Genomic DNA, 26,740 nt, shown 5'->3' on the forward strand with positions numbered 1-26,740 from the left:
TATTATGTCCCATGTGTGTGGAGTGAAATACTCGTGACCCAATACGAAATTAGATGTTTGGCTTCCTCTTGATGTTAAGAATAAATTTGAACATTCAAACAAAATCTCAACATCGATAGCTTTTAAATGTATGCAAATACTAGAGCAGCAGAACACACACACACACACACACACACAGACACAGAAAGAGTAACATTTTCAAATGGAAGAGGAATCGATTCACGTGGTTTGAGTCGGTGGCTCGCGCTACGACGTTTACACAGACGTGGTATAAACACTACTGCGGACATAAGCGTATGCAAAACGAGCTGGTTGGATCCTGTAAAGTCACGTGTGTACCTGAACACTCACTTTGCACATAAAAAGAGCTTCGACAAGGCACGTAAGCTATCGTCCGTTTATAGTCACTGGAGCCACACAGACAGCCGATGAAACGGACGCACAAAAAAAAGTTCACAATTTATCCTCCGCCTGAATAAGTAGCCAGGCTCACGAGTCCATACATTGCACGGGTATGGAATACTTATTGCTAAAACAGGACTGCACTTAGCAAAATAAGAACAACTTCATAGAATATAATAGGGTTTTTTTTACATTTACTGTAGAAATATTTTGCATAAAATGATTCGCTAAACATACCAAAGTATCTTTACACCACGCACACTATCACCAACGATAATACAGACAGTATAAAAACCGGTGCGTCTAACTGGGTCACGAATATTCTTTTGTTAAATTTATTTTTAGCAACTTTTTTACTTTTACAGTATTTGTTAAAATATTTGCGATACCAGCGATGAAAGGTATACAGCGGTCTAATTATCACTGCCTTGTGACAAAAACAAATTAAATTAAAAATCAAGTGACCACAGTCAGAAATCGTTCAAGATTCCTGAGTCGTTTAACTGAGATTTGAACAACAGCTCTAAAGTTACAGTGGGAGAAGTAAGCTTTTTTTTTTATTAAACACACTATAATCCAGTTTTGGTAAGAAACTATACTGGCAAAGTGCTTACTGTACAGTACAGACTTCATATGGCCTCCGAAGTAGGTTTTTCTATCAGGTGAAATTAAAACAACAGTAAACATACATACATAATGATATTTCTATAAGATAACATACAATATGAACAGTGAGGTTTACAGTGAAAAACACTGACCAACGTATGAGCAGCAATATCAATACTGAGTGTTCCCCTGCGGACAGGAGAGCTGATCCACGAGCAAATTCTACAGAGATGTATGTAGTAGTAGTAGTAGTAGTAGTGTGGTGTCGTACTAGTAGGATCTGTCTGAATGTACTACCGTTTTGGTTCGCGTCATTTACAGTGCCATACAAATCATGAAATAGAACCAGCGGGCACCGACAGAAACTGAATGGCTTTGATTAAATGAGCTGGTGTCGTTAGATGAAGGGTCTTAATCCGACCAGAAATCCATGGAAGGAAACAAACAGCTCACGTTGTGTGAGCTCCAAAAGGACCTGACATTTACAGCGCTGTAAAACAGCTAAAACAATAACAGTAAAATTTGAAAAATTAAAATATACAGCTGGATGAAAGAAAAAAAAAAAAAAATGAAATTCACACAGTCCAAGATTCCTCACCGGTGAGGCCCCTTTCCTTTGGCATCCGTGGGTTTCATGCGTGACAAATAGCAGGATTGAGAGGGTTCTTTGAACGGTGAGCGTCGGTGGGCAGTGACAGCAGGATTCCTTCGTTTCCTCAGAGATGTGCAGCCATTTAAACACGCGCTGCACACAAGACATGAGTGGAGTAGTCGGCTTACAGCCCTGGGGGAGCTCGCCCGCTCTCCCCCCCGAGAAGGGAGCACTGCAGGCGGGTTGTGCTGCTCCAGCTCCGTGCCCCCTTTGCCACTAAGACAGTGCTGGTCAGGTGTGGGGAGGGGGTAAAGTGTTGTGTGGGCGAAGGTATCAAGAGGGGATGAGGGCCTCGATTAATCACAGGAAGGTCTCGGTAGTGGAGCCCCCTCCAGGTGTATCCGGGCTCACGTCCACTCTAACGCAGGCCATCTTCTCCTCGCTGTTGTGCAGAGATGGAGAAGACAGAGCGGGTGAGTGCGTGTGCTACTTCCTGCTGGTGCTGAGCGTGGAGAGCTAACTGCAAACGTGACACGTAGAGGAGGGATAGCGCTCTTGGATCAAGCTCTTACCACCTACAGTACACCTGTGTCGAGGATCGGGCAATTGACAACTCTAGAATCAATTTGTCAACTCGAGTAAAAAAGTATTCCTATCTACATACTTAAAATAAGAGCTTAAGGAGACAAGATTTAGCCTGCGATACCCAAGATGCATTTACCCTTCTACCTTCCAGGCAGCAATAAAGTCAGCGTATTGCACTACAGTATGAAAATAATCTTGCAGTCATAACAATACAGTCGTCCCAAACAGAGATCATCATTTTTTTGGGGGTCTATATTGTTTTATCGTATTAAAGGAGGGGGGCAGCAGATGGCATAGCTACCTTCCACTACGCTTCACAGGTTGGACACATGACTCTGCACTCGAGTTCACTGCTTTCCACGTTGCGGTTTTGTCCATTTCATCAGAGATATTTAAAACCAAGGGGTCAGAACTACATGCAAAAAATGCACACACGCACACACGCACACACACACACACACACAAAGAGAAGACAGGCATGTAGATGTGAAATCAGCTGGAGGGGTTAAAGTGCAGGACAGTTAAAACAAGCAGACACAAACGTGCAGAGAAATCAGAGATTCAAACAAGTCAACAGCACAAAATAGCCAACCAGACGGGCCACATACAGGCTGCTCCATGTCTATAGGAAACGTGGGTCATTTCATTAGAGGCAAAAAACTTAATCATGAGTTGATTGTGTTCACATTATAGTTAGTTAAGATCATTTCAACAAGACGAAGGTTGGATCACAGACCATTTTTACCCTCATCGTAAAACAAGAACACAAAAACACACAAAGCTTGTGTGTTTCATGGCCACTATTTCTGTTTGTTTTTTATTCTTTTTAATAGCAGAGGACTGACAGTGCTGGCCATGCGCTAACTGTCTGAGAATCAAGTGAGGATGGTTAGAACACAGTCATGTGGGTCAGATGTTTTCCCATCAGACACACAGCCCTGCTACCTCTTCTTCCATTGGGAGGCTGTGGGTCACTAGTCCTATGCTGTATGATCTGTTCAAGATGGACATAATAAGACACAGCTGACTACCAGTGTCAAAATTGCCATTACAAAGTGTACATGACAACATAATGATGCTACAGTTTTCTGGACAGGTTTTTTTCCACCATATAGGTATTTATTTAATTTAAATTTGGATTTAGTCCATAAAGCATCATATAAAAATTTATTTTTCTGCTTCATAAAAGTCAGACCATTAAATCAAATATATATATAATCAGAAAAGATGATATCTCTGGTGTAATACGGTGCTGTGTAATTAAAAAATGGAATACACTCTACGCCTCACTAAGCATCTGCTATAAAATGCTGCTTTTCATCCCAGAACTGGGTATCAAGGTGCTTCACGTGGTGCAGAACTCACCTCCCCGAGAGTGCTTTCACCGGGATGTTGAGCAGGTTGGAGCCTTCAAAGCCGACTTTCCGTTCCCTCTCCTGTTCTTCGTATATTCTCGACTCTTCTTGCTATCAAAACACACACAGTGTCACAGTTATAACACACACAGATAGCCAATGTAAACAATAGGCAGACCTCACACGAGAAATAATAACAGAGTTACTTTAACGGCTCAGCAGTTTGGTTACATTTTTCCTGCTGTTTGTTAGTAGTTGCACGTTGTTTTTAATAACTGATGACTGTAAATGTACATTTGACAGACAAATTGCCCCTTTAAAGAGTAGAAAATCTCTACATTCCACTAAATGAAGGAAATTACTTTAACCAGTTTTTCTTGTGCTTTCTTTTTCTTGTCGTCCTCTTTCTTCTTCTTGCTTTCTGGTATCAAGTCGTCCAGCCAGCTCAGTTCTCTCTTTGTGAAGAACAGGTCTAGAAGCTTTCGGATAAAGACCAGCGCCAGAACCTGGAGACACATAGACGAAAAATGTATCAAAAATATCAAAAATGGGAAAAAAACACTGTCTTTAACACTTTGCTGTGAAACCACAAAGCGATTGAAAGCCTTCGAGGTCGTTACCATCATGGGAAAGACAACAGCTGCCGCGGAGGCCTTGATGACCCACAGCAGCACCAGACAGGTGAGCTGCACCAGGGTGAAGATATGGACCTTCCACAGCGGCACATAGCGCAGATAGATCAGGTCAGGCTGGTGCTTGGCAGGCATGCCGAACAGCTTGATTCTGTCAAAGAACTACAGGGAAACGAGTGAGAGATGAGACGTACGCTAATGAAAAAGACTGGAAAGACGAGGGCTCCAGAGGAAAGGGGAGGGGATTCAATATAGTATTCAACATGCTTTTAAGGATTCTGAGTAATCATCAAAGGTTTGGATCTATGAGGGGAAAACGGCTCCTTACTAACAGCTCATGACTGCCGTTCATTTTCAGAATAAAAGGGCGTATTATCTTCAAAGACCAACAGCATAGAGTCTTACAACATCTCTATGGCAGTGCATTTATATAGATGTATTTGTGTGTGGATGTTCGGCTCTATGCAAATTAATGTTTCAGTTCGTGGCGGACAGGGGGCATTGTGGGGGATGGGAAGGAACTTGTGACATCACTATATTATGTTCAAGTTACATTTTTCTTGTGATTTATTAGAAATAAATAAATAAAAAAGTGTAGAAGTGTAGAAGAATCTTACTTGAATGCCTTTGAGGGAAGATACCCCCATATAGAGAAAGACTCCATACAGGACTGGCATAGGAATAAACTGTAAAGAGCAGAAGTATAACAACAATATACATTATTCAACATGCAGTTCAGGAAAAGGAGCCAACAGGGCATTCGTCTCTCCTGCATCCCACCTTGAGCACCGATGTCATGAAAACAGAGCAACCCATGAGGACAAAGATCATGAATCCAGTGACCCGCTGCTCCCGGATGCCCAGGAACTTGGGCTGCTCTCCCGGAGCCGAGCAGCCGGACTCCACCTTCAGGCTGTTGACGTGGGAGATGGAGAGGACAGTCGCAGCCACGAACCACGGCAGGCCCATTATGGAGCACACGCCCAGCATGATCGACACGATCAGCAAATCCAGGTGATAGCCACAGCCTTTCTGTAGGATTCACAGGGAGGCAAGAGACTGCAAATAAGTTTGAGAACCAGCTAAGCAGTACATGACTGGGGACAGAAAGATGTAAAAACCTCTAAATTATTTACCCGTCCACACTTTGAATACTGAGTTTCAAATGTTTTATGAATTTTGAAGATGGAATAAATGCATTTTAAAATAGTAGCAAAGATTATTGTTAAAACATTTCTTGGAGACAAACAGCCGAATAATGTCTTAAATTTTATAAATTGTGTCTTAGATTCTGCACAGCTACAGTTTGCACTGCTGGAAAGTTAAAGAAGTGGTTTACTCCAGAGACCAAAATAGAAAGAACTATGTCGGATACTTCCACTTCACAAAACTATAACACTGCCAGAAGTAAATTTCCAAAGGCTGGGCTGACCTTGAGCTTGTGCTCCTTGCGGTTGATGATGACTGCAGTGATCTGCTGGTCCATAAAGATGAGGATGGTGCAGAGAAGGGCAGGAAGTGCCGCCACCAGCAGCGTCCACCAGGGGTTATCTCCCAACGGGTCCATCAGCCAGCCTCTGTTCTTTGAAGTTGGCTGCAGGGAATGAGGCAGGGAATGAGCTCCATTTAGTATATTAGGCAAAACACTATTACATGAGAATATTTGATATGAACATTAGCTTAGTACTAGTCACATAGATGCCTACCTCAAAGCGGTCAGGGACGTTAAGTTTGGGAGAAGGGATCCCCATCAGGTAGTCCACCAACACCATGACCATGATCGTTATAAACACAGCAAAGTCACTGATAGTGGATCGGACCTACAGTACCAAACACAAGCAACACAGTTGTAGTACACAACTAAAACATCTCACACACAGCCTTATACTTCAGGCCACTGTCGGGATCACCAGAGTAATAATTACATTCATGTCGACAGTACATGCATAACAATTCAAACACTGGCAGCACCTGCCTACAGAGAAGAAAAGGTGATAACAGGCGAGCTGCTGCTGTGTGGGAGGATGCAAGAAGGTCTTTTCTTTCTGTACGCGAGGCTGTTCCAGCTTTCTAATGACTGACACAATGTAAACATTTACATAGAGCCAGATGCTTTAAGCTATGTGGTTTTAGGGCTGAACGATGAACAAATGTTTATAAAAGTAAATAAATAACACCTGCTCACCCTGGTGGGAAAATATCTCTCTGTCTTGAACTGCTTCAGGAAGGAGGACAGACAGAAGGTGGTGAAGAAGAGGATGACGGACCAGAAGAGAACATCTGGGATGTAGGGCCCATGGTGACCGCAGGCAAGACCCTCAAACTCCCCTTCGAGTGTCTTACACATCTAGAGAAAAAGGAGTATTCTTAGTATTTATACCATATTTGAAAATACTGAAGGTAGCATTGGTATGAATTGTTGTAATGTGTCTGAATTAGTATGTAAGTATGAGAATGTATGTACAAAGCAGGATATAGTCTGTTTGCAGGAGTGTGGGTGTGATTCTTACATCACACAGTGTGTGCCGGTCTCACCGTAACATTGAGGCTGCTCCATGGGATGGAGTCCGGGGTGTATCCTGTCTGGTTCCACTTCTGCATGAGCTGATCCGAAGCATTGACTGGTGGAGAGCACTGGCACCTGGGGACGAGAGAAGAAACGCTGAGCAAAGTACGGATGCTTTTCTTGAGGTGGAAAAGAGTCGGGTTCGTCTGAAAGTTAATTAAAAAACAAAACACAGGGTGCAGCATTTCTGCCAGCATCAGTAGTTTCCAAACGGTTATTTTGCAAGGGGGTAATTTTATTTTCACCTCTGGGGAAGACATGTATTGGGAACAGCTCCAACCACTACTATTACAGTGTTCAGCAACAAGAGCAGTGTGTCCTTAACGGGGTACTATTCATGGGGCATAATACATGACTTTATGTAACCATTTAAAGTGACATCTGGGCCTGAAGAGTATTAGAAAAGGGACATGTTAGCTCTACTTCTGAAACAGTAGCAATGACTCTTTACAAATATAAATAAATACTAATTATTTTGTCACTGAAGAAAGATTTAACAGATGTAATGCATTACTAAATGAAAAATACTCATTATTAACCAGTAAACACATGTGGTAAACAAAGAATCATATGAAACCTCAGTACTCACGAATACAGGGTCAGGTTGTCCAAGGTGTTGTGCATGTTAACGGGGTAGTGCTCCCCGAGGTGAAAGAGCTTCTCCAGAGCCTCGTAGATGAAGATGATGCAGATGAGCGCGGCGAAGGCCTCCTCTGTGAATCGGGTGATGTAGCAGACCAGGGAGCTAGCATCTGTGGCCACCAGGACCAGACACAGGAAGGCTGTCCACAGACCAATGCTGGTCCGCAGCGACAGGTAGGACAGGCCGTAGTCCCTGGGAAAGACCAACGAAACATGACATCCATAAGAAAACCAGCTTATCAGTGTTTTGACTTAAGTATCATATCAAAGCAAAAGCAAATGTGCTTGAACGTACGCGCAGAACTTGAAGAGGATCTTCTCAAACACTAATACAGGGCCCGTGCTGCCAAGAATAGTGAGGGGTTGGCCTGCGAAGAGGGAGTACGCCACTCCCGTCAGCGAGGCCCCAAACAGAGACTCGATGGCACTCTGCAAACACACAGGATAGGGAGGGGGTGAGGGGGTGAGAAGGGGAGCACGTGGGAGGTAAAACCCCCCAAAGGGGGACAGAGAGGGAGAGGCTGAAGGAGAGTCAGGTGAAGACGAGTTATGATTAAACAGACATTCTGGGGCGTGGGTCAGAGAGGCCAGAAAGAGTGCTCGAACGTTTCCACGCTGCTGACTTGTCCGAAGTCATATCTGTGTGTAGCCCTGGCGTGCCGAGTTTACTCAGACGCATCACACACACCAGCACACACGGTGCCTATGCCAACAGTCCCTGTCCTAGTCAGGACATCTGGGTAAAGGGAGAGAGAGGGAGGCAGACAGAGAGAGAGAGGGAGCGATAAAAAGAGAGATACTATAGCTGGCAGTGTGGTAACGGATTAGTGCAGGAGGAGACTGCATCATCATCATATCCTAATCTGAACAGTGTGTGAAGACATCTGTAGATCTCATCCATGGCACTGAGACAACCAGAGGTTAGGGGTTTGATTCCCGCTGCGCTCATGAAAAAGGATGGGACTTTTAAGTCAAGATTTCACACTCACTATGTTGCCTTTTGTTGCCTCGCCAAGCAGACCTCCAAATGTGATGACGGGGGACATGCAGGCGCAGTAGAGGAACAGGACGGAGGCGAGACACTGCAGACTGAAGGAGTCTCTGATGTCGCTCCAGTAGAACGGCAACTTCCGCTTGATGTCCTTGATCAGACCTCCGAATATCCTGGAAGAGGTAAGCTTTTAATGCACACCGATATTATGTAACAATATGAAATTATTAATACATCAGTGTGTTAAATAGAGGGAATGACGGTAAACTCCACTTATATGAAGCCGTGATCCATCGATTCTACGGAGATTAGTTCAGGACAGAATATTGGGCAACTGTGCTATAATTGTTATGAAGTCAAAAAATAAATATTAGAAATGTTTGCAGCAATTAACCCAAAGTGGTTCTGCCGGTCTCTTAACACGAGCACACTGTGTTTTTTTTAGTAAGTGTTCATTTACCAAAACCTTCCTGTTCTCTTTATTATTGTAATTATTCAAATGCAGTGTTTCGTAATATAAAGGAAATTGTAATAAAGCAAAAAACATTATTTGCAAGGTTGATTCTTGTTTGTAGCACCTCTAATTTATATTTGCTTCACATTTTTTAACTGCTGATCCGAATCCATGAATCAAAACCTGAACTGAACCATCAGTTGTGTGACCGATTGCACCCCTACTGCTGAGGCTGTTTTGACACAGTTAATTAGAAAGGGATGTTGGCTTGTACACCAATTAAAAAGGTATTAACACAGCCAGTGTTAACCTGTGGATTGAGCATCTTTATAATGTTAAACTCCAAAACCTAGATGGCACTGTGATGTTGCTGCCTTCTCCTCTCAGTGTCTGCCTCCCTTTACTCTCTCACCTTGTATAACTTCCTCTTTCCTCTGACACCAGTCAAATTGCTCTGCTGTGAGGTCTTCTTCCATTTTATTTCCCCCTCCACACCTCTGGAATAACCTGCTTCCACATCCCCTGCCGTCTCTTCTATAGAGCCCCCGTTTATAATAGCTTCCTTAACATTAGCCGATTACACTTCCTTGCACTCCTCCGCCTCCCGTACCTCCCTCATAGCATGAGCCTTTTATAGTAGCGGTGAAAAAGCAGACTGAATCTGTAAATAATAGAGTGCCTCACGACTCGTGTGTATGTGTGCACAAGCGTGCGTTGTCTGTCTGAGGTTTCAAATAAACACATTCTCCCTCTCGCTGTTTGTCCCGGCCTCCGGAGTCACAGCATGGGCCTTCTATAAATGTCAACATGCGAGTTCACAGCGTACACTCGATATGTAGCCGTTAAAACGCAGCCGTTTGATTTAAACACATTTAAAATTTTCAACATTAATGATATGTGTGGGACCTCGGAAATATTTCTAAAATAATAGATAATATCTTGGCATATATCTCAACATGTGAGAGTGTTTGCAGCAAGGACATTCTAACCATTGTAACAACAAATAAGTGTCTGTAACTATAGAGGATAAAATGAGGTGTTGAAAAGCGTTAAAACTCACATCCCGGTCCTCTGCAGCTCAGGGCCTACTTGGTGGTCCTCCTCCTTTTCAAGCTCACCAGATGGAGACGCACTGCCGTTGGGCTGGGACGGTCTCTTCCTTTTCATCTGTAGGTCACGTCCGGGCATTTGAATTAGATATGATTGCACACATTTAAATTCCTTTGGTGTCATAGTGGGTTAAATCCAGGGTGTACTCAAATTGTATTTATAGTGGTTTGAGGTGAATTGGGACATATCAGACTTTGAGACCAGTGTAGTCTCGTACTGTATTAGCATGCAGCTGGTTAACGAGCTCTGCATCAGTATCTCCCAAATGCAGCTTTATAAGCATTATTCAGTAAGGACACATTCACATTCTGACAGCAAGAGTCTCTAACCTGAGATGGGACATTCTTGGGGGGCTCAATCCGGATCGTGGGGTCCCATTCTCCAGGAGGCAGTACAGTCACTTGATCAAGGAACTCGTCTATCCCTGAGAGGAGATCCGTTCGGTCTTTGGCCTTGTATGCCACGTCATGGAAAATCTACATAATATATACAATTAGGAGTGATTAAATGTTTATGCAATGAAAAATAGGACATGATAGGACATGTCAAGCTGATATAACACCCGTCTCTTTCTCTCACCTCATCCGTCATTAGTGTGGCCATGGACCGTCCAATCTCATGATATTGGGGTCCTTTGCCACGAGGACCCAAAAGCAGGAAAAGAAACCTTTGACCAAGACAAATAATCATGAAATGCATAATACTAACCATATTCCCTTAAAAAAGGTACACTGTGGATCAACATTTATCACAAAATTGCATTGTGGGTATTCTCCAGGGTAGCATGTCGAAGGCATTGTTGCACATAGAAAACAGAAACCACTGTTGTCTAGCTATTTTCCAAAGCCACCATTTTGTGCCTGGTGTGTGCTGAGCATTAGAGCTTCACGGACCTGCGTGAGACTCTTAGTCTCGTTACCGTAGAGATTACAGACGGTGAAAAACAAGGTGGTGGACACAGATTTACTGGAGCCAGTAAATCCCCAGGTTATATTAGTCCCATGTCAATAGCCCCCTTCACAAATGACTCTCTCGGTGTACTTTAAGTTGCTGGCGGCGTTAAACAACTAATATGAGTGATAAGTCTGAATGTTTGGGACGTCAATCAGTTCTGAATGATTGTACCTTGTGGGCACTGGCACCTCTGTGAGGCCTGTGATGAGGACCGCGGGGGACAGTCGTACAAAGGCAATTATGGGCTTCTCCAGAAAGTCCACTTCTCCCACCAGCACGTTGGACGCTTCAGCCCCCGGAGGAATCTTTTTCATGAAATTCATGTCCACCTGAAACAAATGGAACACAGGAAATTAAAGAATCAGATGAATAAATACTAATAATAAACAAAGAGAAATAATGAGGGATTTCATTACTATGATGAGGAAGGTTAGTAGCTACATAACAGACTACAAAGTACTGAGCAAAGAATTGCAGTTGCTGTGAACGAATTCCTCTTATAGGCAATTCTAAATACAGATCTGAGCATTTCTTCATCCCCGTGTATAAAAGACTGTCTTTCATCCCTGTTTTGTATCCTCTGACTCATATAAACACTGCACCTTATTTTTTGGCAGTCATAATGGATGGTTTTATAATGTAGCTACTTGTGGCAGCCTGCCATTTTTTTTTTTTAATGGATGAGGTACAAAATGGTAGAATGAATGGAGGCCATGCGAGAGAGGACACATTTAGACTTTTACTTTGTTGATCAATTCTTAGTCCTTTACAGGCGAAGCCTCCTATAGAGCCCAGAAGACAAGGGCTGATGGGTATGTGATGATGGCTTTCACACAGGGAGTTTTCAACACAGACCATTGAAATGTCTGTGGACTTCCAGAAACTGAAGAAAGACAAACTCATGGGCCATTCCACCATGATGGGCTGTTTCTGTGCTCAGTACTGGGGTTAGGTTACCTTGCTGAAGTCGACACAGCTGCTTTCGCTACTGACCCCTACTTTGGACGGTCTCCTCTCCACGGACTTGTTGCCATCCAGGTTGTTTGGGACAGAGTTCGGAGACACCAGCGGGCCTAGGAGGGACAGGTGGAGAGGAAGGGCAGGAGAGTGGCGATGGACACGGTGTAAGTACTTGGCAAGCAAAGACTGGTTGAGAACAGCAGTGTGATTCACCACGAAATGCCATTTTCTGATTTAAACGCCGTTTTTATTCAAATGTCATCTTTCTCTCTACTCGGAATTTAATTTGGAGGAACTGGAAAATAAATGTCAAAGGTATTTTTATATGCGACAGGTTGCTCATCGGGAGACAGACAATTTCACAGGCTTTATTCTCATTTAAGAGGAGAGCTCTTGGCAAACACGCAGGTTTGTGATGCAATTCTGCAAGTCGAACAAAACACTGCCATTTGTTGTGCGATTTCATTCTGTTTTGGCAATTTCGTCAGAAAAATCTACCAGTTAATTTCACTAAGTCGTCTTAGGTTAGCGTATCAGCACCGAGATATCCCATTACATGCTGAACCTGATCTTCTTAAACGAGGTAGCGCTGCCTCAGGGTTAGATCATTGCCTGTAGTAGCTAAAAGTGTTCAAAATGGAAAGAGTATAACTTGGATTTGCCTTTTCGTATTTCACAATATTTGGCTGCAAGTGAATGGATAACTACCACTACACGTGATTTGGTACAAAGCTGCAACACTGTGATGTCTCTCCACAGGGAAGACGATATATTTCACAATATACTGTTCCCGTTTGCTCCCCGTCTGTCGAGCTCATTACCCTCGTGCTTTAGTCGGTCCTGCATAGCTTGAATTCATGTCAACTTGGAGCTAAACGTGAGGAGATGCGTTTGATACGCCCGACGGGATCACCTTCCTCAGACTTCAGCACCTTCAAAGTGGTGAAGCTCTGGGAATGTGTGTGTGCATAATTGGCTGCACATTTTGACATTGCTTATGCGATTTGAGCCATACCAGATACAGGAAACGCTAGCACTTGAGGTGACATGAGAGTGGGAGGTGGAATGAGGGAGTCATGTATTTGAGCCAAAAAGGATAGAATTTGCATACTATCCTCTGAAATTCTGAAGTAACACTTCTTTTACCAGGTTTTCCTTCTTTACTACGTCGACACATTTCTCCATCAGGAAGTAATCAAGCCAACATCAAACAAAATACGTTGATAAAGGCTTTAGGCTGCGTTCTCATCTATACTAATCCCAAATCAAAATGAAAAAAGGAGCCATTTCTAGCAGCATGTGGTTTTGGCCACTGATCCATACCCTTGAACTGTACCCTGGAGTAACCCCAGTGGATGCTGGGTAGCTGTGACTGCTGAACAGGAGCATGATTGCTCACATACCCGACAAAGCCTCTTGGAATAAGGGAGGGATTAGTTTAGGTTGCGTTCGCCAACATACTTCATTCAGGAAGGCTCAGCCTTACTGCTCCCCCACGCTGGCCTTTTAAACAGTGGCGTCATAGCGCTACCTCATTCATATGTAAAACAGTGACATTCACAACTGAGATTATACAGATATTCTGACCTGTATGTGGAGCTGGAAGCACTGGGGCTTTTCTGATTAAAAGCTAAAATTATATTCTATCTTTATAGTAGTTTTATGGATGCATGTAGTGACGGTTACCATACATGCATTTTACTTTCCAACAAGAAATCTCTGTCACAGTCAGACAGCCATTTTAAGTCAATGTTGCTTCTAGGGCAATACTGTACATTTTCCTAGAAGGGGGTACAATTACAGAAGCCCCTCAGCTATAATAAGACCACCCCAACCTTTCAGAATCAGCCCCCAACACGTCACCGCTGGTTCTAATGACCCATACTTTAAAATGGAGCCGTTCCCAGACTGAGACAAACACAGACGCACACACTGAAACGCAAACACAGTCTAATAATAAAACGGACCAGGCTTGGTTTGGGAAGAACAAAAAGTCACTGCAGGTGTCAATATGATAGTACATGCAGTACCAATACACCCACCCTGATCTCTGGCTTATATTTAGCCATGCTGCTGGCACCCGTTACCCTCACCCTCGCTACACGTAATCGGGTAAAAGAATGTTTCTACTTGGGAATTGATGAGGAGGAAGAGCATGGGTGCCAACAGATGCGATGGGAAAAGCACAGGTTGCATGAAATTTATGTGTGTGCTTTCGATTTTATTTGCGAAAGAAATTGCGAGACATGATTTCATGTCACCATTAAATAGATGTTGCCTCACCATCATCATATTAGTTATTACATAGCTACCTCATTGCTATGTGACTGTGTACTGTAATATATAAGATAAGATACTCCTTTATTAGTCCCCCCGCAGGGAAATTTACAATATATTAAATATATATATCATGATAGTGTGTGTCAACATTACAGTACACATGATGCAGTATGGGAGAAAGACAGACCCCAAAACAAAATTGAAGGAGGAAGCCATGCAACCACAATGAAGGAGGAATCAATGAGTACAAGGCCAAGCAAGGCATAGATGATGAGGAATTACTTGAAAATGTGTTCAGAGACAGAGAGAAGTGTGAATGGTAAAAAAAAAGTATGGAGTTTAGATTGCATTCGGTCAAGAGATATTAGTAGAAAAGAATGGGTCAGTAGAATAGATGGAAACTGAGAAGTGAGAGGAGATAATGAGGCAAGAGAGAGGAGTGTCAAAAACTTTGTGGATAAATACAGTGGGAAGAGCGTCTTAGCGAGTGAGCCTTGCTGTGGGTTATTGATGAGATGGCCGCAGGGTTGGAAGTAAACAGGGAGCAGAGCTTTCATGCTAGTGCTAGTGTTCTCTGTTCAAGCCGTGACTCACACTGGCAGGCTACACAGATATTTGCCTTCTAAGGGCAGCAGCTCGAAGCCATGGGATGCCGTGGACGGTCGCCGGCTGAGCTCTGGGGACGACGCCTCCTCTGCAGAGTTTGGTGGGTCGTCGTCCTCGGGAGGCGATACCACCACTTCGGGGATGCCTTGAGGGCCAAGGCCTGCGCCAAGGGTTTGGGAGGAGCGCCGGAGAGCATCAGGGGTATTTTGGGGGGTGGCGAGGAGCAGGGGGCCGGGGGCAGGCGCAGTATTGGAGGAATAGGAGGGCAGGAGATTGTTGAGTAGGACGGAGACTCTGGATTCTTGTCTCTGGAAGAGGTTGGAGACAGAGGAGGCTGACCCTGGCTTGTGGAGAGAGAGACGTGAAGAGGACAGGCCCTCTCCTAACAGAGGAGACAATGGCAAAAGGGGGAGAGGAGTAGGGAGAGAGGAAAGGAGGAAGAAAAGGAGTAAGGGATGGAGCAGAGAGGAAAAACATATGAAGTACATCGCAGAAGGGGGTATCTGGGGGGGAGACACAGCCAGAAGGAGTGGGCAGCAAGAGCATGGCAGAGGTGTAGTTAGAGAATCGTGCTTGTGTAAACATGAGGGGGAAAGCATGGGTGTGTGCAGAAGACACCAAGAATGATTCAATGAGGCATGTAGGAGGGTCCCCGAGGACCAAACAGCTCGTCTCATTCAACTCCAAACAAACGAATCATACAACATGTCGGAGGTGAGGCAAAACTCTGAGCTCAGAGACACTCGCATGCAGCAGAGGATGAGTTAGCGTGGCGTCAGTGCACAGTAAGCAAACATGTGCCCTACCACAAGAGACCAGTCATGAATCCTACACAGTACATGTTCATTTGGCACAAGACATTCACCTTTCACACTACATCGATAACCATCACCCACCATCAGTGTGACATACATCATTTTGCCCTTTGACATTTGCGTTTTTCAGGTTGAATGACATGAAATTGCAAGCCCAACATGAACCACAGGCACAGAAGTGGAGAATGTTATCATTCTTTCATTCTCAAAACCTCAAGGTGGCACCCAAAATCTTAAAAAAAAAGCACACACCATACATTAACACCACTGCGATCATGCCCAGTCAAAAAGAAACACACACATAATGCTGACTCCAGTTGCAGTTAAAGGATTTTTTTTCCTGAGAGTTACCCTATGGAGTGAAAACGATCATTAATTCAATCCCCCAAGCCAGGCCAGCCATACAGGTTAGCGCAGTCAGTAGCACCCAGATTTCTCTTTCACTATTGGGGACGACTGCTTCTGTATAGATCATTCTCTAAGATGTTACTCACTTTTACCATCCACCTTCTACGATGGCATTGAGGGATTTGAACAGTGGATTTTTTTAGGAACAGTTCCCCAGTGGTGGAAAATGTGGAAGGAAAAAGAAATGCGAGTGCGTCGTTGGATCTCACCGTTTCTTTCAAGCAAGAATGGGTCAGAATGTTTCTTGCCTATATCAGCAATGGATCGCACCAGAGGGATGCGATTGCTGAGTTTCCTCTCGTTCTGGTGGTGGTGTTTCTTCAACATGGCTTCCCGCACTTTCTCCCGCAAATCCTCCCTCAGCTGGCCCGATGCCACCATGCTGTCTATCAGCATGTCTGAGTCGTACGAAGACAGGGAGGTGGACATACAGCAAGAAGAAAGAAGAAATATATGAATAGTTATTTGCTTTATTTAGCTCGTACTTTCAACCACATTGCTACGTAACAAATACAATAAACTGACATGAATATGTCATGTATCTTACAAAGTGTACAAAAAGTAAAATGCACCTGCAATGTCGTCGATACTGTTGGCCCTCATATCCAGCATGACTGTACCGTTGAGTATGCAGCTACGCAGTTCGAATAAGCTGTGTAGTGACAATGTAGCCACGTAGGGCTTACTCCACCTCTCCCCACCATCTTCCACATCCTCTTCAAACTTCAACCATCTGCAGAGACACACCAAAAGTGCAAACACATTGCATAAATGTTGTAGTTTTAGCCAGGTTATACGCAATAACAAACATTACAACAGGAAATACAAAAGGGCTCATTTCGAATATTTATGTTGTTTTTAAAAAAGGTTCTGTATTGCTTTCACTTAACAAGCTTTGTCCCTTAAGTGGCTTTCTGACCTGGCAGTCTCCTTCCATTCAGTAGCACTGCCGTCTCTGAAGGAGAGCTCGTCCAGCTCAGTGAAGAGGTCATGGGGGACGTGCTCGAGGTCATCATCCTCCGTACCCAGGATGAACTGGACACGCTGGGATGGTGTGTCTGTAAAAAGAGGGGGGAAAAAGGCCAAAGGTCATATTTCCAAAAATAACAACGGTAGCGTGTGGAGCTTTTGAACTGCTCACACACGTATGTGCCCATGGGTGACGTGATGCACAGTCCTGCCAATGGTCCCACGCTGATATGCAGGTGGCTGTAACACGCCTACATATACAGCAAAGAACGTGTTTGTGTGGCTGGCCAACTGCTCAAATACCTTTTGAAGCTGGGGATGAATAGTTTTTGGAGGTATGATACAGAAATATCAGTACATCAGTGTTACTGCTTTTGATTACGTCTGCAGGCTGGATGCTGCGAAAGTGTGCAGGAGAGCATAATGAAAACCTGAATGCTTTCCAGCGATTCTCTTTTCATGTCTGATTGAATTAGAGGGTAGGTATCAGGACATCTGGAACCAGAAAAACGGAAATGGATACGGCGGATTACAAGACTAAACGTCACAGCTAGGCAGAAACGGAGTGACTGGGAGAGTTATTTTAAGGTTCACACGTGGGTGCACTGTGTGAAATTCTGTCTGCTGGGTATTATACCCATGTGAGTACACTTCATATTGATGTTGCGGCTGCTTACAGTTATATCCCCACCTATACCGGATCATAAAGATGGGTCCACCTGTGGATACTTTTAGTTTCTGGGTTGATAACTGCGACTCTGCTCAATGGGGGTATGTGATGACATTTTAAGGCATCAACATTGGGTCTCACTCTGTAGATGAGCAATGTGCCGTTTCAGAATATCTGTTTTATAAACCCTCAGTCAGACATGTTTTATCTCAGGGCTGGGGAAAGAGGAGAAAGCATTGTTTGGGTGCTTATGAGTGATTGCTGTTGAAGTGATGCAGCAACTTCTCAGACAACACACACACACAGCTCAAACTGTCACAGCCTTCTGTGTCAGAGGCTGTTCCCCAGTGGCCTTTCATGCCTTTAAGAGCTGCATGTTTTATTCAGAAATGTTTGAAAGAGGGAGAGAAACGCAAGGTCGTAACCTGAATTGGTAAAGTGGTGTGGGGGGAGTCTGGTTCCATAATGTCACACTTCCTCAACTTTCATCAGCTTTTCCAACCAAGGTTGAAAACTTTTAATTTTAAAAAACATGAATTCATTGGTGCGCAACTTCAGCTATTTGTGTTTCATGGCATTCAGATTGCATTCCAAGTCCATGACGGAGTGATACATTACATAACTGGTATTCACAGAGATTTTTTGTACAGTCAATAGTTTATGTATTGTGAACTAAATGCACAATAAAAATCCTAACCAACAAAAAGAAATTGAAAAGTAGGCCAACTCTTAGCTTGAGCTACGCATTATGGATTACAAGCATTTCTGTTTATTGTCTGAGAAGACAATAACTGCAAGGTAGAGTGTTGTGTGATAGAAATTCAGTAGGGAGAGAGGGATTTAGAGAGGGAGAAATAAGACATTTAGGATGTTTCCAACCATAAGTGGGGGACTCCCTGCCATCGTCCTTCCCCTCCTCAGAGTCCCTCTCTTTCTTCTTTCTGTGGTGTTTGTGTCCTCGGTGGCGATGTCTCCGTTTGCTCTCCCTTCCAAGAGGAACATGAACACCTACGTATACTGCTCTGTGGCCTGGGGGGAAAGAAAAGTGCAACATGAATTCAGACACCTTTACCTGTACACAGTCTATTACTATTAGCAAGTTAAACCAATAAACTGACCAATTCTTCCCAGGACATAATAATATGAATAGAATTGCAAATGCATTTCAAATTCAATTTTAGAATACAAGACTACATTGTAAAACTGCCAATTTAAGCCTAGAAGAAGAGTGGCACTGTCTCGGCCATTTACAACTGAAGTTAAAAGACAGACGCCAACATTTTAGACAAAAGATGGAACTTTTTTTTCCATTTCGTTTGAGTGCTCGAGATAAATTAATTAAAAGAAACCAGAGAACATCACATTTTTTTAATGTTTAACTCTTCATTATTTGTACCGCCTCACAGGAACTGTGTTCCGAAATGATTTCACCCTACATCCTCTGCCAAAACTCCTTTTTGACAGATGAGTCATCTCTCTTTGATGCGAGGGAACCCAGGACAAATGAACCCAAGACGCAGCACTTAAGGCATCGGTGACATACAAGTACACATGGGATGATCACAAAGAGTGAGAGAGGAAGTGAGAGAAAAGGCACAGGAGATGAAAGAGGATGATGGAGTGAAAATAAACCACTTAGCTGGACAGAGAACAGAGGGCCAGAGTATGGGATGAATGGCAATATTATTGAATAGAGGATGGAAGATATGAAGTATGGTGGACTCCAGAAAGAAAGGGCAGTGGGCTGGAAGGGGAGGACAGAGGGACAACTAGCTAACACCTGAGGGAGATATTATGGTGGTAATAAAGTTTGTGGTGCTTCTACCTTCTTATCAATTAGCCCATTTTTTGGATATTCATCATCAAATCAAGTGGTCTATAATAATAATATTTGAATATTTTCCCTATCCACCTACATACATATATATTCTGAAAAAACATTATTCACACATGTAAAACAAAATCTCAAAAGGCAGCAAAAGTGTAAAAAGACAGTGTTTCCACTTTATGTGTGCAGGCTAGGTAACCTTCCTTTTCAAATCAGGAGTCACCAGAAACATCTTTCAGACTGGGTGGCTTCAAACTTACTTTCCAAACCTTCCTTTTCGTAGTTTGTCTGAGTGGTGAAGCTGCTCTTCCCATGGTCAACTAGTGCCTCCTCATCTAGACCCTGAGAACGACAGGAGGAGCCGGTAAGCAAAAGGGATAGAGACAGAAGACAGTTTATTGTAATGAGACCTTCATACAGCTCATAGCACACTAAAAGCTGCTCCCCTTGAAGAATTGTTGGTCTTGGGGAGGAACCAGGGGATAGGAAAGGACAGATCAGTGGAAAAAATAAAACATTAAAAGCATGTCTTATAACAATAACAACAGCCACACCACATAAACCTTCCATCAGTGCAGAGTGTTTGCCCAAGGGAGTCAAGTGAAACAGCAAAGACCACGATCTAGAAGAAAATATGAATCAATGTACTTGATAATAAGTAGACTGTGATAAACATAGCATATTTTACCTCTGATGGCTTTCTGTAACAGCTTGAAGTACTGTATAATACAGCAAGGCATCATTGGATCTTTCTGAGGGTTTATATATGCAATATATCTCACAAACTGATATGTCTGTATTGCCATATGCCATAAAATGTTGAATTTCACAATGTCAAGAGGCTGGCTACGCCAATTAATAAAAGAGGTTATGGCCCAAGTGAAAATAATTAGCCTGATATCAATGACATGGAAACACCAAGAGATGGAAAGATCCAATCAGAGGAGACATGAAGCGGTCAGAAGGCATGACAGCGGTGTGTGTTATTTGTATTCTTTATCAAATTATAGTGCCCTCAAACTATAATTACAGCACCCTACACACATACATTTGTTATACTTGTGAGGACACTCATCCTCCAACCCACAGCCTTAACCATCAGCAGCACATGCATAACCTCAACAATTAAGATGGGGTTAGCCCAATCCTAATTCACTTTTAAACTAAACCAAACTGTGTTCAGTTTTAAACTCGGTTCCTCACAAAGACAGACCGACATAGAAGCCATAGCCATATGGATATCAGTGTGCAAAACGGTTTTCGTTCCCAAAACAACGTGGCTGAGGTCTAGGTCATTCAAGGGAAACTTTGTTGATTATTAACTAGCTCTGTGTCACTGCAGCGCAGGCAAGACATGCAGATGAACGTCTGCCGCTTGATGCAAAACAACCTGGTGGAGTTTTTCATCTGCATGTGCCCTCTACGTGGCAGTGAAACGGAGTCGGTTGAAAATAGCTCTGTATCGCGCTAAACTCTAAGCCCACCCCCCTTTTTTAGGGATCCAATAAAAAAGGGGAGGATTTTATTTCAATCCCTCTTGTAACTGTACACTGCTGAAATATTCTATTGCACTGTGTGAAATATGTCAAAGTACAGACGCTGAAGTCACTCCAACTTCCGCTTCACTGGGAATTACCAGATCATTTCTTGGCAGCTACAGAGAAACCGTCTCCAACTCCTGCATGTGTGGCCAACACAGAATTAAATGTGCCTGGAGAAATTATTCTGGGTCCGCCACCAACATACAGCAACTGATACTGATGCCCCCCCCTAAATTTCACACCTCTAATAACCTTAATACTTCCAGCTGTTCTCCAAGACCACACAGCGAGAAATTATAGAAGGCCAGCATGGCTCACTGATTAGTGTGTCTTTCAACGAGGCATTGTGACCAGGAAGTACACGCTTATACTAGACACACATTCATATAGGGGCTACAAACATCACAGGGTGGCAGTGAGCTAATGGCGACTCTGACTGCCAGGCAGATGAGATCACCCCGTTTGTGAAAGTTATGGCTGATAGTAGGGATCTTATCGAACATTTTATTTTAGCCCAGTTTTTTTGAAACAGCTTATGTTTTAATAACAAGTTGGGACACGTTGCAGAATACGCTTCATTAAAATTAATCTGAGCTGAGTGATCAAAGGTACTCAGTGTTTTACATGGTCAGATACCGCATCATCACAGCAACTACAAACGTGCTATTATCCTGCCTTGTGTACAAACTCTTTGATGCTTCACAATCCCCAATTGGATGATCCTTTCCGTTTATTCCACCAATCACAGAGAGGCACTGCTGTCAAGCCGGAGTGTGTGGAAACACAAGAAGACAGATAATGGGATACGTGGATAATATCAGAGCCACATGCGTGTTAGACCCGACATGCCCGTCACCACCACCACCACCTACAACACTGAATTTTATTCCAATAGAAAGCCCATTATTCCATGTCTTTATACTGCTTCCCCTGTTTCCCCTGTTTCGTTACTGGCTTATTCCTAGGAATATATGTTCAATGACATTCAGATTTCCTCACATATATTACCATAATGATTCTCCTGTAAGAACCCAGTGTACGATGAATGATACCATCTGCGATTGTGTCTGTGTGTGCACTTGTGTGCCTGTGTGTGTGTGTGTGCGTTTCTCGGTTGCTCGTGGATTTGCATGATAATGAGCCGTGTTGCTCTCTGACAGTGCCTTCATGAGGAGCGGTAATAATTCAGCTGCAGGGAGAAGAGCTGTAAGAAATTAATATATCCCTAGTAACTAGAGCCCCCCCCCCCCCCCCCCCCCCCCCCGCAGCATGCCAAGGGCGCGTAAAAGTGACCAAGGGCAACTAAAATTGGACTGGTTCCTCATGGTCATTTGTGTCCGTCACACTCGCTGACACACATAGAGATTGTGTCTGTACTTGGTTGTAGTGTGGTGAAATTACATTTTTGTTTTAAACACCATTTTAATTCACTTTAAATGCAAAACAAAACGTTTAAACACAAAGGTTTTGTGACAAGTTTGAACAAAACAACTTAAATTTAAATCAATTAATAGAGCAACTTTTTGAACAGAGTTTGGCTACCAGCCACAGCTGTAGATCCTGCTGGAATCACATGTACCAATGTTTACAAGCAGGGAGCACAAAGCCGGTGTGAAACTATGCCTGCTTCATGAGTATCGTCTTATTCTTAAGCTTCTTAAAATACCACTTCCACAAATCTGTTAATTGCACTCTATAAACACCAGTTTACGTCCAATTCTCATGTATCCTATGCATGTTGTCACCATGCCTGTAGTGAAGCATACACACGTGTTAAAATCTGCCCCCTACCACACGTACAAGTTAAGAACATATGATGCAACTGGTCACATAGCGTTGTCTAAAATAAACCTATCTGTCATAACCTGTCTGTCGATCACAGTCCACAGACCAGGGAGGCAATTGGCCATTATGCCACAGCTGTGGTTGGCCTACAGGAGCAGTGCCAGGGGGGAGGGCAGAATAATTGCCAGCTGAGTAAGAAAAGCTAACATATGACGACATCAATAGATGATGTTGACAGAAGGCAGATGCATCTCTCACTGCATCTACACAGTTAGGAAAGTCAGACATGGGCATTGTACTGTTTCCTTTCCTGTGTGGACCCAGAGAGATCATTTGTGTCTAGTCTTGACCATTACGATACCACAGAAGTTGTTTTAAATATGCCACCAAGCCTGTCTAATGCCAGATAGTGATTGAGATACAAAAGATAGATCGTAACAAATGTAATCATGGTATGCTCTTATTCCAGAAAACTCTGTAAACACAGGCGGCGTCAACTGAGACGTGTGTGCTGCCACAAGACGGAAAGATTACTCATGGGATGTGGCACATTCTGCTCCACCTACCACCGAAAAAACAGATGTCTAGCACGCTGGGGAATTCTGATCAGGAGCCCCTTTGGTGTCACCAGGGAACATAATGTCACCTCTAATCTGAGTTCAGACAAACTGAAAGCATGCATGGAGTCTGCAGTGGGATAAACCCTGCCTGGCTTTGCTCAATACACTTCAGATAACAATCAGAGAGCAGTGGGCAACACCAGCAGGCAACCTGCCAAGTGCCAGACCAACACAATCGATCCATAAAAAAGAAAATGTCACTCTTCATCATTTCTCATCTTTCTATTCTTCAATCCTGCCCCCTCATCCTCTATTCTTTCTCACATGGGTGTCTTGTCGAAATTCAGTTGCCAGACAATAAAAAAATGCATCAAAATCTGTGCGTGTGTGGGGGGGGGGGGGGGGGGGGGGGGATCACTAATATCAAACATTTCCATTTGAGACTTTTGAGCATGAAACACTCCCCAAACTGCAAAAATGTGTTGTTATTCATTAATTTGTAGTAGCCCATAAAACCCTCAAAACATCAGTTTGATCTGCTGGAGTTTTTTAAACAGTCAGCAATCTAAATCTAAAATGCCACTGTCTAATCCTTGTGAAATTACTGTTCATTAAAAAGACTCACTCAAAATTAATTAGGCTGATAATAAAAACTGGGGTCTATTATGTGCTCAACTGAACAAAACTAATTCATTAATATCAATTTAAAAAATGTTCCACTATCCACTATAGTTTCCATGCTGTATCCATGATAAAGGGCTGGTAAAATCTTTGTGTCTGTCTGGGTACGTGTTGGGTATTATGCATGTGTAAAATCTGCTGTTCCTCAATTACGTAACAAAGTGCTTGATGAGATATATTTTTCGTATGTGTAACTTGACATCCATTTATTAGGGCAATTGAGTTATTTAATTTTTTGCTCAATTCATAATTTTTTTGTTTGTTTTTAAAAATATGCCCTGTGGAGTTTTACTTCATCATAAATCCCTGGCAGACTTCATAAAGGTTTGAATCCCGCATTTGCTTACATCTTGGTGGATACCAGACACCTGTGGATCAGTGGGATAGTGTGACATCATTGGCAGGAATGTGCATCATGTCACCGGCGTGCACTTGCGTACACTGCTCCTGCTGCTACTAGAGGGCAATCGCTTGTTACGATTAAACGATTCATAAAAAGTAGTTGCCAATTCAATTTCTGCAGAGACTTGTTGTTTTAAATTTGCAATTGTTACACTTTAAAGAAATGTTCCGAGTCGTTGACAACATTCGGGTTAACCTTACATCTTTTATGATTGATTTAACCACACATCAGCCACACACCTCTTCAGCCAACCAGACAGCGAATAAAACAACCAGCCACCCAAAGAGCCAGCAGGCCTGGTTCCCTCTAATCTCAGATCCTGGCCTGCCTTGCTTTACTGGGACCTGATCCAATCAATAGAGACTGACGTAAGAGAGGTGTTACATAGTGAGAGACCTGTCCCTTGAGATTACTGAATCTCTCCATCTCACACACACTGCCAAATTGCACAATTGCATACTACGGATGAGAACTTGGCATTTATTTACTGCCAATTAATGTTGAATTATGCAACCAATTAAATGTTGTCTTAAAACAGAAATTTCATTTGATGGATTATAAATGGCTGCTAATCAATGATGGACATTATAAGAACATGTATTACATAAGTTGGGAAAGTATTCTCAGGGAGGCAAAAACATCCATGGAGCCACTCAATTATTTACATCCCTGGAGCTCCTCACTACGGTTGAACCGGGCAAAACTAAAAAAGACTGAGTCAGTCAGAAGCTTGTGACCTGTATCTAATGTCTGCCGAGTTAAGATGTAGTTTAATCTTATAGTTCAACAGCCGAGAAGATATCACATTTGGCAGAAACATTGGGGGGAAAACTGTTACTAATCATCCACTGGATTGTCAATACTCCCAAACATGCACAGGCTTCGCAGACAAACAGACATAAACACAAAGATGGAAACCATCTCTTCTCTCGGATTCACAAATATTTTTTTTCCTGATTCCAACAGTGCCTCCCTTGTGTGTTGCTCCCACTCTGGGCATAGTTATTTTTTGCACTTTGTAATTTCATCTAGGCTGAATGGAAACAAGCATTTCATTTCATTTTGGTCAATAAACGTCATCACTATCGACAGCAGGCACCTTGTTTGCATTCATCTACATTGGCAGAGCCATTTTTCAGCCTCCGCTCCCCAACACTCCTCGTCTCTCTCCTCCTTCCTGTTCTCCTTGTCCCGCTCCTTCAAGCAGCCATAACTGTCTCTGTTGGTTTCCACTCATTCGTGCCCCTTCAGGCGATTTCCATTTCAAGACAGACGAGGCAACAGCTTCTCTGTACAGACCACCTGCCCCATTCATTAGCACCCCACTCTACCGTAGAAGAACACAAGGAGGACAAGCAAATACAAACCACGGATCTACCAATAACACTGCCTGGCTGTCACGTTCTACACTTGAACAGTGGTTCTGTGCATGCATACATAAAACCCCACACACAGGACCAGACGTACCGTGAGCACATGCTCCCCTTCGCTCTGTGAATCCATTTAGACTAAAACATCCGCAAAAGCAAAAAAGGCAGGGGAACGTTGGCCAGTTCCTTCTTTGACCCCTATCTCTGTTGTAGAAGGTGTGCGTGAGCTGAGACGCTGTCGCACTTGTCTGTTCCCCCTTCCTCCGCTCATCTCTTTATACAGAGAGAGGAGGAGGGAGAGAGAGGGCGCGAGCTGCTTCTGAAAACACAGCGCTCTGCTCTACCCTGTCAGCGCGCTCTTTGCTCGGCAGCCAATCCCACCATGCCACCATTAATATTTTATTCTCCCAGCCAAGAGCTTAAAAACACACACACACATACCCACAGCCATACGAAAGGGCACACACACATTTTGGAGGACATTCAAATGCTCACCCGCTGAGGTATTCAGGTCACAAATCAAGACCCATCCCCAACACAGATAAATAGAAACAAGCACACGTGTGAGCTCGGCAATCCTCAGAGATTGCGGTGAATCGATAAAAAGGCTGAGAGCTGTGATATTTATTAAAGATTTAAAAAGCATCTTTGCTTTTAACTTTGACATTCACAATCCTGATTGTAGCCTGGAAGTTGTTTGTCTTTAAACAACCTCTCATTTTACCAGGAACTATTGCTCATTAATTATCTGTCCATAAGAACGGTTACATGAGTAGGGCAAAAGGAACGTATTCCTGAAACCTAAGCACTAACTATTTACTAAGTGAAGGAAACAATGTGGAAGGAGACCCTTTGTATGCAGCATCTGTAACAGCCCCAGTTAGATCTAAGTAGTCTTACCACAAAACCATAAAGGCAAAGGTGAAACCCAACCTAAAATAAAGATAACCCCCCTGGTATGAAGGATAGAAAGAG

The 26,740-nt window shown here is 43.2% G+C and overlaps 1 protein-coding gene across 1 annotated transcript; it reads right to left on the bottom strand.

Annotated features, from left to right (window-relative positions):
* Positions 1–829: 829 nt before the first annotated feature.
* LOC311028450 (sodium bicarbonate cotransporter 3-like) lies at positions 830–26,022 on the bottom strand. The gene is given in 27 exon segments (XM_084033026.1): positions 830–1,988; positions 1,991–2,042; positions 2,487–2,597; positions 3,551–3,651; positions 3,909–4,046; positions 4,161–4,334; positions 4,790–4,858; positions 4,953–5,204; positions 5,605–5,766; positions 5,879–5,992; positions 6,358–6,519; positions 6,708–6,813; positions 7,328–7,573; positions 7,676–7,809; positions 8,370–8,544; positions 9,886–9,992; positions 10,265–10,411; positions 10,515–10,602; positions 11,061–11,218; positions 11,847–11,962; positions 14,749–15,117; positions 16,168–16,356; positions 16,531–16,691; positions 16,878–17,016; positions 18,477–18,626; positions 19,686–19,767; positions 25,863–26,022. Coding segments are annotated over 27 exon segments (3,942 nt in total). The 5' UTR covers positions 25,899–26,022; the 3' UTR covers positions 830–1,784.
* Between the last annotated feature and the right edge of the window lie 718 nt (positions 26,023–26,740).

Source organism: Eutrigla gurnardus, assembly GCF_963514095.1.
Source record: "Eutrigla gurnardus genome assembly, chromosome: 17".
Classification (NCBI taxonomy): domain Eukaryota; kingdom Metazoa; phylum Chordata; class Actinopteri; order Perciformes; family Triglidae; genus Eutrigla; species Eutrigla gurnardus.